Raw genomic sequence first — 14,610 nt, 5'->3', positions numbered from 1 at the left:
TGCTCGGGCTCCCCATGCCTTGCCAAGAGACAGAAGCAGAGGCAGAAGACAGCTTTGTGCTGTACGGGGCTCAGCTGGGGTTGCAGCTCCTGGGTGAGGCCTCGGCAGCCTTGGGGAAAGTGTTGAGTCATATCCTACTTCTCCTTGAGGATGAAAAAAGTGAGGGAGGAGGGGCTCAGTGCCTGCTTGGTGCCTCACAAACCATGGTTTTAATGCTAAATTACCAGACGTGGCACACATGTAACCTGGGGTTGCACATATTGCCCAGAGAGGTACCAGGGCTGCTGAGGGGCAGAGCGCACCCCCATCCTTCTCCCCCCCAACACGGGTTTTGACCACATGCGTGTGTGACAGGCTGCTCATTATTAATAATTGAACTTAATAACCAGCTCAAGGCTGTGTTATACTTTCCTTCCGTATTCAACACTGAAAGAATAACATGGAAAAAAACAGAGAGAGAAAGCTGTGCTTTTAGCAGGAACACAGAAGAGTTAAGGAGGATAGGAATAAAACAAATCTGAAAAAACTGTATAGATGTATACAAATACTTCCAGAGAACCACCCTATAACTCTAAGAACATCTCCTGGCCATTTCAAAACCCAAACACAACTCTCCCTGGAGAAGACTCTTCCTTTTGGGGTGCCTTTTGAACGACCACTTCCTAGTCATGAGATCCTCGTATGGGTTTTTGCTTTACTTCACTAAAAGTAGCTTTCTCAGCAAGTTTTTGAACTATCTTTTAATAAGCATATATATTTTAACTCCCTGGCTAGACATGCCTCCTAACTCTGCTGTATGTTTGGAAATGAGCATAGTCATGAAAAGCTTAAGGACTTAAGGATATAGCTGGTAGGAGGCAACATGTTAATGGTGCTATATTTTCCTTTTTGCTGGCTTGAACTTCTTTCTGAATTTGTAAACATAAAGGCAGCAGCATTCCCAGTAAGCTAGAAAACAGACTCAGGTTTTTGTAACCCTGCACAGGCTCCTTGGGCCACAAACATCTCCCTGCTCTTTCACTTGAATGCAAAACAAGGTATAGGTCTCTGGCCCCATCAGGCCATGGTACCCTTGTTTCTTCTCATTAAGCTTACCAAGCCACAAACTTCCCAAATCATGTGCTATATTCAGACTGATCTAAATAGCCAGAACCTCATGTAGGCTAAAGTTAAGTCTCCCTTTTCCTCCCCAGAGAGAAGGAACTGAGCAAAACGCCCTACCCCTTCTCCACACTTACCTGCCGGTAGATGACAACAAAGCCACCACAGGGCAACTGGCAGCCATGCTGCAGAACTTGCACCAATATATATTTTTCTCCAAAAAACTATGAACCTTTAAATTTTAACTCAACGGCAGAAAGGTGCCATGTAGCTCCTGTTTCTGCCACATATTTACAACCCCTGTTTTCCCCTCCTCCCTGTTTGTTTGCTGCTCACTTGGCTCTGACCTCCCCCGCTGGAAGCAACCAGTGTCCATGCCCTCAGCTCTGAGGCATGAAGCCACCTAGGGCTGCTACAAAGCTAGAGCAACAGGTCACCAAGCTCACCGCTGACTACAGCCAGGCGTGGGTATCCCAGGAAGCAGCAAGAAATTCTAGGAAAAACAGCAGCAACTTAGGTCTATGGGCTGTTCTCATCCATCCTAGACAGCAAACAGGAATCTTGTCCAAAACACTTTTTTGCTACAGCACCACTGCAAGCTGAGGGCTGGGGAAGAAAGGTTGCACTGCCAGGCATCAGAGAAGCCCCTGAGTCAGAGCTGGGCACTGTCCCAATCCAGGGCATCCCAGGAGCCCAGCCAAACTGTTGTTTGAGAGGTTATACACAGCACTGCACCTCCTTTGGAATGAGAAGCACATGCAAAAGCAGGAGCGGAGCCTGGAAATGAGCCACAGCCAAGAGCACAGCCATCAACCCTCGGTGCGGGGCATCACCAGTCAGACCATCAGCCAGTGCTGCAGGTAGGTTGTGCAACTGCACCCAGGCGTGGGTTTGTCTTAGAGCCCAGGGTGAGTAAAAACATGTGGGTATCGCTCCACACCGTGACCCTGAGGGGGACAAGAGCATGCCCGCACATGCTGAATGTTTTCTTCAGAAAGAGCAGAGCTTGTTGCTTCTATAAACAGGCTGTATGGCCCATTGCCTGTGACCAGCTCTCCAAGCTGCTGGCTGCTATTCCTGTGGTCCTAGCACTTACATCTGTTTCAAATTCTTCTTTTATCACAGGTTTGGAGACTCCATGGGCATGGATGTGTTATGTACAGGCAGAGGAGGGATGGCACCGCATGAAACCCTGGGAGAAGGCCAAGAGGAGTTGCTGACAGAGGTTTGTAGGGGTCTAGAGGTACGTGGAGACTGTAGCAGCAGTGACATGAAGGGAAAACCACTTGAGTCTGCTTGAACAACTTCCTCTTACAAGGACCAGAGGTTAACATTAAACTGAGACTAGAGCACTGCCACCCAGGGGAAAGAATATAACTTTATTTAAAAAAAAAATAATAATTTAGCTCAAACACAAACAAGATTGCAGAGGGTCGATGGAAGCAGGAAGAACAACATTCACCCACAGAACTTCAAACAGACCATTTTCTTTCAATCAATACTTTCATTAACCTTCCCTGTCCACAGCTCTACCTCCAGTCCTCACCTGCACATAAAGGAATCCTGACTCTTGGGGGTCTTGGTGACAAGTCAGAGGAGAAACAATGTCTGCCACGCACAAAACGCTATTCCTACCTCCTGAGCCTCCCCAGAGATCCAAAAAGCCAGAAGAGCAACACCAGCGTCTAAACCAACGTGCAATAAAAAGGGAACAACTCGCACTCCTCCCTGGAAGTCTACCTACCCATGCCCCATTCCCAGCGTCTTGGCCAAGTACTTCCACCCATGCCTGAATTCGCGTCCCCGCCCACAGGTGCTGTACACAGAGGTGTGCACACAGGCCTTTGCAATACACCTCCCTCCCCCCGGCTCTTCTCATCCAGACCTGCTGATCTTTCGCCTCTCTCTGTGCCTGCGTGCCGTACATTTCTTGGCACGGCAGCAGTTCGTTTCACAGTGAAGGGATGTGCCCTGGAACATGCTGAGCCACTACTGCAACTTCTTCTCTTCTGTGAAGTGGCCTTTCATGCAATTGCCATTCTGATAGACAGGGCTGGCCCTCTTCCTTCTGTACCACACAACAGACTTGTAGAGCACAAATCCAATGCTGGCCAGGCAGAGCAAGAGAAGAGCCAAGATGTCCAAGCAGAAGTACTCATACAAGGAGAGGTCGTAGACAGCAGGGCGAAGGTAAGGTGCCCCATTGTGACGGAGGATGTACTCCAGCCAGTACACTGTCCTGTTGAGAGCATGCATCGGTTTGTCCAGGTGCAGGGCCGAGATGAGCTTAGCTGCTTTTCTGTAACTGCAAAGGAAGACAAGAAATTGTCAATCTGACAGGGGCCTCATAGCTAAGAAGTGGCCTGATTCCGCAGTGCCTTCAAGTCCCAGGTGATACCTTAGGAGTGTGGCACGTTTACTCCAAGATTCATTTCACATCTGCCTCTAAAAGCCACTCTGATGGCAATCATTAGCCATGGCAGCACAAGCCAGAGTGCATTTTACTGTTTTGTTAACAAGGCTGGCAGTTCAGTTCCCAAGTTCCTTGGTAAGATGACTGCTCAGTGACTTCTGATGGATAAAGGCTTTTTGAGGGGAGTTTGCACCAGAAGGTCTCACCCAGCATCAAGCAGCAGTCACTTGTTTGGTAACTAGCCAAATACTTTGCTACTGAGTGGAACACCTCAACAACTTACTCTGAGGTCAACAGATGAATGCTCCTAACAGTTGATTAAAAATAAAAATAAAGCTCTTGGACTACACTAACAGTTGCATGTGTTGTATTAGACAGTGGGAGCCCTGTGTTACTGTGCTGCAGCAAATCTAGGAAAGGGGAAAAGCCTTGTTTTGAGAAGCAATGGATGAAGCATTATCTGCAGCCCATGGTCTGCACTAACTGTTTCTACAGAAAGCTTTTTGGACAAGACCAAGGAAATCACAAGGTAAGGATACAATCTCATTTTACTTGATAAAAGGCTGACATTAAAATGACAGAGGTTTGTGCCTCTGCATCTCAGAAAGCTTTCTAAGAAAATTACAGTCAGAGCCAAATAGGGCTAGATCATGCTCTCTCGCAGCAAATGCTGGAGTATATCTTCCTGCAAACATCTCAGGATTACAAGGCACTAACATGTCTGTCCAGCTGAGCAATATTTGCAACTCTGCTTGGTCCAGAGGCTGCGTAGGGGATGACACAAAGGCATCAGTCTCTAGGTGCAACCTGTACCAAGGAATTGCTTGCTGCACCTGCGTGGCTCACCTGGGGTCAGAGATAACTGTGACGACAGCCTGGTAAAGATCCTCTTCTCTCACGCTGCTCCAGTCCATGAGGATACCCATGCCCTTTGCCTGCACTCTGGTCATGATGTCAAACTGGTCCCCATAGAAAGGAAATCCCACCACTGGCACACCGTGATAAATTGCCTCAAATATGCCATTCATCCCGCAGTGGCTGACAAAGGCTTTCACGTTGGGATGGCCTGCAGGCAAAGAAACAGCAGCAGGTCAGTGCTTTCCATGCTGAAACAGGGCTACTGGTGGCTTCTTCAAGACACAGTGTGGATGCATGCTTAGGGAAAACCAAACGTGCTGAGCACAGAGGATGAATATTCACATTATCCTTCAGGAACACAGCAGCCCAAAACTCACTGGGCAGAACCTGGAGAACAAGGGAGGTAAGGGCCAAGATACAACTTCAAACAGGCCCTAGGTGAGGACAATACTATTTACAGATCAGACTCACAACAAGCAAGAGACTTAGACCCACACAGGTGCTGCTTTCCTTGTATGATCTTGCTGTGGTTTGGACTGAACTCCAGAGATGTTGCTAGTGGTACACACACACGCTCACACACATACACGCTCACACACATACACGCTCACACACACACAGCCCTGCCTTACCTAGCAGGTCGTTCTGGGGTAGCCACCCCATCATCAGTGTATTCTCGCCCAGGTTTCTTGGCTTCTGTCCGAAGTATCTGTGGGAGGAGATAAAGATAAAAAAAAACAGGAAAAGAAAAACACACACAACGTAATTATAACAATTTATAACAATTATAAATTCAATCAGATGAAGAGATGGAAAGCAAACTGTCTGATTTTCATCCAACTGGAGTTAAGAGGAATCCCATTCCCTCCTCACCTCCACACCACCCTCTGCGGGAGGCGGGCAAATGCACCAGCCATCTTCTCCACCAGGTCGTTTGGAAGAGCTCGGATCCCAATGCCAAAGGAGACAACAACAACACCTGCATCTGCTGCTTCCACCCAGAGACGCAGACCCTGCGGGCAAAACACACACAGATGCCTTGAAGTCTTGCTGGAGAAAGGCCCTTCCCCCGTAGCCTCTGCCAGCAGAAAGCTGTCTACGAAGAGGATGAAGCCAAATCTATACGGAGCACAAAGCTAAGAGTTTCTGACCAGGGAGATGCTAAAACTACTGTGATTTCTGCAGCCACACAGGCAGGAGTTACTTGAGCACTCAAGATGAGCTTGGCACTCCACACAGAGGTGTCTAGAAGTTGCATTTCGTAATACAGCTTTGGAGGTGACACAGTTACTCCTTGGTAAGGAGGCCTCTGAAAACACAGGGCCCACATAGGTACAGCCAGAGCAGCTAAGGGAGCTGGAGTGAAAATATTAAGGCTGTTTTCCATCAGCGTGCTAAAGCAGAAGGCCTGCCAGGATCTCTAAGTGTAGGCTAGAGGCTTCCTGAGATGCTAAATAAGCAGGTGGGTATCTAGGAGGAAGTCCTCACTCTTTTTGACTGGCAGGAAGCGAGGAGGCTGGAGGAGAAGAAATCAGCCAGCACACCTGCTGAGGAGAAAACACAGTATTCCCTTCTATGCCAGGCTGGGCTGAGCCTCTCTTGCCATGCGTTCTGTCCTGCTTCAAGCCTCCCATGCATCAGCTCACAGTCAGCAGCATTTCAGGGAAGTTTCTTAAAATGTCTTTGAATATGAACACCGTAGAAGATTTTGAAGGGCAAAAAAAATCGCCAAACAAAACCAACAAATTAATTATTTTTTTAAAGGAGAAAAATAAGATGATTAATCTAGAATGTTTCATTAGTAGTAGTCTACAAGGTTGAGTATCAGTACAGAGGAGTTATCCCCAGAGAGTAAAAATGAAATGTGCTTTATGTTTGTCCTCTGTTAGGTGCTTCAGGGACTCAAGCCTTTCTTTGCAGAAGAGCTTAAGAAGCCCAAAAATCAACACAACAACGAAACGATCAAGATGATTTCATCTAAGGGGTTTTGGTTTCTCCATGCTCTTGAATCTCTGATTTTCTTTTGAGCAATACGACTGCTAGAACTTAAAAAAGAAGAGAAAGTACTCGTTTGGCTTTGCTTGATAAAGCTATAATGACTCATATAGCAGATGATTACATTATCCATTATAATCAGGCTTTCAGAAACAACTTCAGAGTTGCTAAGGGAAGCATGGTTGACCACCGCAGATTCTCACCACCTCTCAAATACATATCTATATTCCACCATGCCCTAATTAAAGGGACTCTCAGCCACGACATTCCAAATATGAGGAAATAAATACCTTAATTATACAACCCAGCTTCTGTGGAGATGGGAGATGCCTTACGCTACACCTAGACTAACCAAGGCCCTCTCTTCTGTCGGCATCCTGTACCCTGGGCACAGGCATGCCTGCCTGCCAACACAACAGCCACCGCCTACTGCAGGGCTCTGGACTTATCTCCATCGTTCTTCCCCTAGGCGCCTTCGGCTCTGTTCTTGAAGCCATGAAGCACATGAGTAATGCCACAGCAAGCAACTCCCTTCTTTATAAGCCAGGCGTGTACGCAGCCAGGTTGGACCAAGCTGGTGTTTTGCAAGACCTGTGAGGCAGACACTCTCTGACACAGCTTTTGGAGCACCCTACATGCGTTACATTACCTGCATGCTGTGCCACACGGGAAAGGGTAATGTGCAGCCATACGCATCTGGAGAACTTCTGCTCCAAAGCACCTAAACTCCCTTTTTCCTTTTAACTGCAAAAGAATGGCATCCACAGTCTTGACTAAAGCTGCCATCGGAGATCTAGACAGATCCCATATCATTTGAAACTTGGATCTTATCTCTATTTCAGCCCCTTAGTTGGGACATCAGGACTACCCAACTGCCTCAGGGTTATTATCCAAGTCTACTTCCCCACAGCGTTTGTAAAAGTGCTAAAGCAATGGGAGGAAAAGTAGACACATCCTGCTCCATTCCAACACTGTCTTCGTCTGGAGGCTTTAAGGGCTCATCCTTGTTCATCTTTACTGAGGATAGTGAGATACAGACCAGAGAGAGCCTCTGGGATGCCTGGAGAGCTTTCCTCAGGGCTGTCACTTAAGGAAGAGAGGACAATACACTTCAGTTTTGTACACTTTGGCACTCCACGCTGAATTCAATGAGAAGAAACACAGCTCTCCTCTATGAGTCCTTAAGACTACAAGCTTGAGGGCAGAAATACCCTGCAAGAAATTGAACTAAGGAAGAAATTCTGGATTGACTTAAACCAGTGATGAAGAAATAAAGACTAATTGTTCTTCCTATTTCCTCTTCAAATGTAGAAACAAACAACCTACTCATGTTCAAGTCCCAGGGGCAACACTGCCATCACAGGACTTCCCACACCATTTTACACAGACAGTGCAGCTGACTCCTACTTCAGGGTGGACAGATTAACTACATTCTCCCTGCAACCCCCCCAAGTCCTCAGTGCTCCCCATCTCCTTGCTACACACAGGCGCCAAAATGCAGCTTCACATGGCATTTATAAGGCTCTTCAAAAGAAGATTTGCACTAAGTATCTCCGCAGGTTAATATGTGATCATGGCTCAAAGCTTTCCTGCACTTACCACTGGAAGAGGCTTTGCAGGCTCAGCAAGGATCCCCCCTGTGAAAATGACATGGGGGAGCGTTGGCCGGGGAAAGTCCAGCACCACATCATTGCAGAGGAAGAAGAGGCTAGTTCCATGGACAAGGTCCAGCATGGACGTCTTGGGCTCCACGCTGTGCTTCTCCATGAGACGTTCAAACTTGGGCAGGATGACCAGCTTTGTGGCCACGCGAGTGATCATGTAGACCAGGAGGTTCCAAGTCCTGCCAAAGAAGCCCATCCTGTCAGTCATCAGGGAGTTGAACTCAGGAACATAGGCAATGGGGGACGTGGCACCAATCTCTGCTGGGAACCAGAAACCAGTGGAGATCACAGCATATTTGACATGGAGGATGTGAGCCAGGATAAAGCCACACATCTCATTGGGGTCCACCAACAGGAGGTCAAAGTGCTCATGCTGGAGTTTCTGCAGGAGGGTATTGTTTCCCAGCACCAGGTCACAGTTTTCCAGGTACTTTTCCAAAAAGGAGAACATCTCCAGAGAGGTCATCTTCCCTTGAAAGACACGCTTTATCTTCTCCTGCACCCATGCGTCTGCGCTCTCCGTGCTGAAGATGCCCCAGTACCTCTGGATGCGGAAGGCGGGCAGGTAGGTTTCCACGTCCCGACCCTCGTGGAGGAGCAGCACAGGGTCGTGGCCCCGGTCAGCCAGTGCCTCTGCCACCCGCATGAAGACTCGCAAGTGGCTGTCGAAGACTATGGTGGGCATGATCAGCACCTTGGCACAGTGACATGGCTCCAGACCCAAGGCAGCCACCACAAAGAGAAGAGCAGCAGGGCACGGTAGCACCTTCATCCTCATCACTGCAAGGAAAGAAACATGTCATTAATATAATATAAAAGGCTCAGTCACATACTTGGGCAACTAACAACTGGGAACGTAGCAGCAAGCTAGACGCTTATGAGGTGGGAGAGGAGAGCAGTATTGAGTTCACCACAGGGAGAAAAGAAAAAAAGAAAAGAAAGAAGCCACACACACACAAAACTCAGATACTAGAGCGTGTCAGGTGCATTTTCCATAAATTCAAAGCCACTTCTCTGTGTCAATCCACTTCTAAGGCTCAAAAACAGGCAGACTGACTTGCAGAGAATCGGAGAGGGAGAGCAACTGGCAGAGCCCTGCTGGGTCAGAGCACCAGCTGGGACCCCTGTGCTCCATCCCCACGTGCCACTACAGAACCAGCACAGCTGGATTTTATCACTGTTTCTGCCTCCCCAGAACAGCTGACTGACTGCCTCCCAGCCCCTGCTGTCTGTGCAAGCTCCCTGGGAGGCCTGCAGAGCCCAGAGGGGATGCAGAGAGGCACCCTCTGCTTTTAGCCCTTGAGAGCCACTTTGCTCAGCGCAGACAGGGCAGGAGAAAGCCCATACCACAGCAGGGCTCTCAGAGAGAAGCCTCAGCCCCAGAGAGCGCAGGAAGGGTCTGGATGGAGAGCTGCCCCACCACAGTCACTGCACCACTGACACATCAGCCGTGGGAGGGCAGGGAGGATCAGCGGAAAGGGATGGAAGAGGTGCCAGGACTGATGGGGTGGAAGACAGCAAACCCAGAAAGCAGCCCCGGAGACAATGTGCAACACCAGCGGCACAGCGACGCCCCTTAGTCACACTCCTACAGCTGTCACCCCATCCCAGCTTGGCGAAACACCCAGCATTTCTGTTGTGTAAGGGCTGTTGCTACATCACTGGAAGCAAACTCACCTCACCCACACCTCACATTATTTTGGGAGAAGAATTACTTGATAATTATTTGGGAACAGTCAGAAGCAGAGCTGTGTCCTGAGGACCCAGTTCAGACTTGCTGGGAAGGGTGCGGGGAAGAAGTTATAATGGGAACAATTATAAGTGGATTTTGGATGGCCTCACATGCTAAGCCCCAAAAGGGCTGCGGGAATGTGGACCAAGATTTTCTGCCAGCTTCTCCACCATTGCTTGATCAATTTAGAGGCAAGAAAGAAAGTCACAAATAAGATCCTGCAAAATTCTACCTCCAGACTCCCTTCAGCAGCTGGATATCTCACTGCTTTCCAGTCCCACATCAAAGAAACACAGAGCAGCTGCTAACTGGGACCCTACCGAGTCCCAAAGACAACTACTGCCAGTGCTTGGACAATCATCCAGGGCCAGCTGGGCAGCTGTGCCTGCAGGAGTGAAGAGAAACACCAAAAATGCAAGCAGATGCTAAGGGTGTATATGGACCAACAGAGCAAGAGCTCCAGGAGGATGGAGGCACAGGTGAGAGCCTGGAGAGAAGGGAACAGAAGCTCCACGAGAAAAGTGAGGACCTGCCCAGAGCAATCCCTAGAGGTGCTGGGAATCCCTTCTCCCTGCCCAGACAACAAGAAGGCTGTAAGTCTTCCCAAGTGGTGGGAGGATGTCAGGCTGTGGGAAGGGACCTTTTTTCCTGCCCCAGCTCAAAACCACCAGAGCACCTCCCCGCACTGCCCGTGCCCAGAAAGGCACCAGCAGGTACCGTAGCCAGGGCAGTATTGGCTGCAGCCCAGCCCTCCAGCTGGGGGCACAGCTGCCTACACACATTTTGGGCTGTGCACAGGTGGTTCAAGAACACTGTTAAGGGGGCTGTGCCACAGATGCTTTAGGTTTCCAGGTGCAGCAGGCAGCTCAGGGCAGCATCTCGGTAAGAGCCAGGACTGCTGCCTGCTGTGGGAGGAAGCCCTCTCGTGACTGCCACAGCAAGCAGCAGTGCCCTGCCTGCACAGCACATATGGCCCCCAGCAGCTGCTGGGAGCTTGCATTCAAAGCCATCAGAAAGAATTGAAGTTGAGATGGGAGGCAGTGGAAAGGGAGCTTTAGTGAGAAGAGAGAAGAAAACCCTCTGGACCCATCCAAGAAACTTAACTGGGCAGAAATTTGCCCCTTGGCTTTGCCCTGTTTAACATGTTTGACAAGGAAGGTGTCTGATATTAATGGATGATTATATCAGTTTAATGGAAGTGAAGTAACTGAACATCCACAGCTCTAAAGACTGAAGTTTCTTGAACTCAGGTGCCTTTTTTTAGGATGAAGTACTAAAATCTCTGACAACGAGCATTCTAGTCAGAGATGCCAATGAAGAAAAAGCAGTAAACTGAGACCCCATAGCAAGGAAACTGCCTTTTACTTCTCTCCTCCTCCAGCATTTTGTATTGCCGAGTTCCTACCTACTACTTGGAAACCCATATTCACAGGGCCAAATTATTTCCTTACCTGCCTTGTAGTCTCCATCTAGCTCTTGCACACAATAAGAGGAAATGTTTTCCCTGTAAGCTTCTCAAGAGCTAACAAAGCAGCACAATTCATTTGAAGCCAAAAGGAAAAGACATCTTCACCAGGACACTCAATACTCTTCCTGGAACAAGAAACCAAAGTTTGCCTCCTCTGCTGGGTGTGATCCAGAGAAAACAGCACCATCTGCTACCATCAAGTTGATGACAGCCAACGCAGTTGTGGCTAATTTATGGAAATGAAAACTCCGTGCAGGCAGGCAGGTATGCAGCTCTGAGAGCAATGCTGCCACTGCAGGACGATGTCGCACTACCAGCAGGAGCTGCTTGGGGGGATCTCTAGTACAAACCTAGAAGATACAGTGCTGTGTAAAGCAAACTCAATAAAAACGTATGTTGAAGCAGGGAAGTCTAACCGTCTAACACAACCCAGTGCTTGGTGGGCTCTGAGCTCTGTTTTGGGGTTATCACAACCTTCTACTTCACCATGGTCAGCAGGGTAAATAACACTGAAATACTAATACTAGTGTTTTAGTATTAAAAACAGTAAGCAAGGAGAAAAAATCCCTTCAAGTATAAGCTTTCCCACAGAGCTTATAGCCCTGATTTTTTAAAAATTATCATTCATATATATATATATATATAGTGAACAGTGCACATCTTGTCTGCTCAAAACAGCATTCCTTTCTAGCATTTTTCATTTGATGTCTTCATGGCAGCCCACAAGAAACACGAAGAATGAACAAAGCCCAGGTCCCAAAAAGACCAGAAGAGGCAACCACACGAGCAATCAGGTCAATGCCAGAAAAAAAAAAAAAGTGTTTGCACCACACTCAGTCCTACTGCTTCCACATATCAGCAGTGCTCTGCTCATCCTTGTCCATTCCGGACAGAGAGTTACGTAGTCCTGAGTCAGCGTGAAATTTGTAGGACCTTGGGCAACCTTCAACATCCTTTCTGGATGATCAGAACTTTATAGAGGAAGCTCTACAGGCAAGGTGGGAATATGTGGGCCAGCAGCAGGTTGGCAGTCCATTGGTCACAGCCAGGGAGCCACAGGACTAAAGAAAATAGCTGATCCATAACAACTGAGAAAATAAAATCTGTACGTCAGCTCGTCAGGCATTTGAAACTACAAATACCTTCAAGAACTTGAGCTGGCAGGTGGTGTCTAACATCACACACCTGCTTCCCCACCTGACCTTTCATCGTGCACTGAGTCTGGCTGGGTGGTAAGACAGATTCCCTCCGCTCCACACCCCCAGGCTTCCCGACTGTCTCAAGGAAGGGTCAGAGATGGTTTGCAACACCACCGGGCTCTTCCGGAAGGCTTTCCTCCTGCTTGTGACACGGTTGCAAGACACAGAAGCAGCTGATGTGCAGCTGTGCTCTTCGTGAGCTGTCTCAGGTCTGCAGCGCGGAAGCATTCAGGAGCATTATTTGTAATCCCTGGGTGCTAGAGACAGACAGGCCAGGGGCCATTTCCAAACATTCATGAGGGCCACAGACCTTGAAGTGAGCGCACACAACAGCTCAGCATGCATTTCGGTCTTAAGAGCAGGTTACGTCCATACGACAGTCAAGTTTAACAAGTTCTTGAGACTGCAGAGAAAACCAGAGAGATACAAGAGCAGCAAACAAACTTTAGAGAAGCGGTCGAGAGGGGTGGGGGAGAGAGCCTTCCACTTACTGCCCTGTCATCTCAGCTTCTTTCTGCAGGGAAGCACCACATTAAAGGAAAGATGGCATTAAACACCGCAGAAGGTTGTGAAACCTGTGTAGGAAGCACTAGGGATTGATAAAGCCCTGCCAGACAAGTCTGATCACATTTAACAGCGTTACAGGAGCAGAGAAGCAGAAGATAAGGCTCATCTTCTGTACAAGAACTGACGCCCTCACGTACACAAGCCTGCTGGGCTCCGAGCGGGCAGCAGGGACGAAACCCGGCTGAGCTGCCACGAACGCAACCGAGAAGGGATGCAGAAGAAGAGGAGGCAGGAGGGGAGGGAAGGCTCACCTGGGACGCAACCTCCTAGAAGCAAGTTAACGCAGAAGCACCCAAAATCTCCCCTCGGGCACCAAGGGGTGATCCTGCCCTGCCCTGCCCTGCCCTGCCCAGCCCAGCCCAGCAGACCCCAGACCCGCGCCCCTCGCCAGCCCCGATCGGGCACAGCCGGGGCGATACCGGCCCGGTCCCGTCCCGGCACCCACCTGCACCGAGAGCCGGCGGCAGCGCGGCCCGAGCGGCGCCGCAGAGCCCTTCCCCTTTCATGCCGGCCGGCGGCGGGCGCGGGCGGGGCGGCCCCAAACCCGGCCCCGGCCCCGGCCCCGGGGCCGCCCCGCCCCGGCCAGGCCTGCGAGGCTCAGCGGGGCGGAGCAGGGCCGGGCCCGCCCGGCGGAGGCTGCCCTCGGGCCTGCGGGTGGACGAGGGGCGAGGCGGCCGCAGCAGCAGCAGCAGCCCCCCGCCAGGGCAGCAGGACGGGCCGAGGAACGAGGGGGCCGAGGGCAGGGCGCCGGGGCACCCAAAACCGACCAGAAGGGGCTGTCCTGGTCGGCCAGTTCCAGCATTAACCGCGGCTCGGCCCAAGCTGAAACTGCACCGGTGAGGCACATGGAAACTGGCCCTAAGCACCCCGAGAGGCATTTCCTTCACGGCAGAGATGTAGGTTAAGCCTGCCTAGCAGCTGCGAAAAGCTTGTGAAGGGCACGGTCCTTCCTTAGGAGCGTCAGACATGTCACAGACCACGTAGCTTTGAAGGTCTCACAACACACTTCCCCTCCCAGCACCCAGTCAGGCTGGTGCTTATTTTCAGCATGACCGGTGACACTTTCTGCATGTGCTGCTGAGACCTCAGGCAGCAGCGTTACACCTTCTCCTACAGCACAGGCGAGGTGGCGAGCTGTGGCTCCACTAAAGCAGAGGGATTAACTGATGGATGCCATTAATTATGGACTGACACCCTATCAACCTGGCACTTCTGTTCATCCCAGCTTTTCCTTAGAGGTATAGCACAAGGGAAAAACAAGCATTGTAGCGCTCAAGACCTCCACCAGTCTTATTAGGGTTGTTTCCTTACCCTGCACACACAGTCACAGAGCAGGAAAGGATCAAAGGGAACATTGCATCTTTAACCAGGTACATACAGAGTTTGAGTTGTGCCTATTGTTTCTTACTCCCACAGGTTGTTGCTACCCACGTTGTATTGCCAGATACTATAAAGCTACTTTGGCAGCAATATTGCAGAAGAGCTGACTAGTTATTCTGGTGTGAAGTGACTCAAGAAGCCTGAGCTTGTCTTGGTGTAAGTAAATATCCTTCTACTCCCGTTTTCTCCAAATTTCTTGCAGTGACTTGACAGCCAATTGCACAGGCCATCTT

At 49.7% G+C, this 14,610-nt stretch overlaps 1 protein-coding gene across 5 annotated transcripts; it reads right to left on the bottom strand.

The window, feature by feature from the left end:
- Positions 1 to 2,461: 2,461 nt before the first annotated feature.
- Positions 2,462 to 13,567, bottom strand: LOC121073318 (2-hydroxyacylsphingosine 1-beta-galactosyltransferase-like). 5 transcript variants are annotated; one of them, XM_040564113.1, is made up of 6 exons: positions 13,443 to 13,567; positions 7,967 to 8,811; positions 5,246 to 5,385; positions 5,005 to 5,081; positions 4,361 to 4,580; positions 2,462 to 3,406 (listed from the first exon to the last, which is right to left on the bottom strand). In XM_040564113.1, exons 1-6 carry the CDS (start codon positions 13,501 to 13,503, stop codon positions 3,091 to 3,093), a joined length of 1,659 nt encoding a protein of 552 aa, XP_040420047.1. In that variant the 5' UTR covers positions 13,504 to 13,567; the 3' UTR covers positions 2,462 to 3,090. The 5 variants fall into 5 exon arrangements, with proteins under 5 accessions (XP_040420047.1, XP_040420048.1, XP_040420049.1 ...); XM_040564114.1 differs by lacking the exon at positions 13,443 to 13,567 and adding an exon at positions 12,741 to 13,322; XM_040564115.1 differs by lacking the exon at positions 13,443 to 13,567 and adding an exon at positions 13,249 to 13,322.
- Positions 13,568 to 14,610: the final 1,043 nt, after the last annotated feature.

The sequence above is a fragment of the Cygnus olor genome, chromosome 7 (genome assembly GCF_009769625.2).
Source record: "Cygnus olor isolate bCygOlo1 chromosome 7, bCygOlo1.pri.v2, whole genome shotgun sequence".
Taxonomy (NCBI): domain Eukaryota; kingdom Metazoa; phylum Chordata; class Aves; order Anseriformes; family Anatidae; genus Cygnus; species Cygnus olor.
This window is presented reverse-complemented; position numbering and strand designations above follow the sequence as displayed.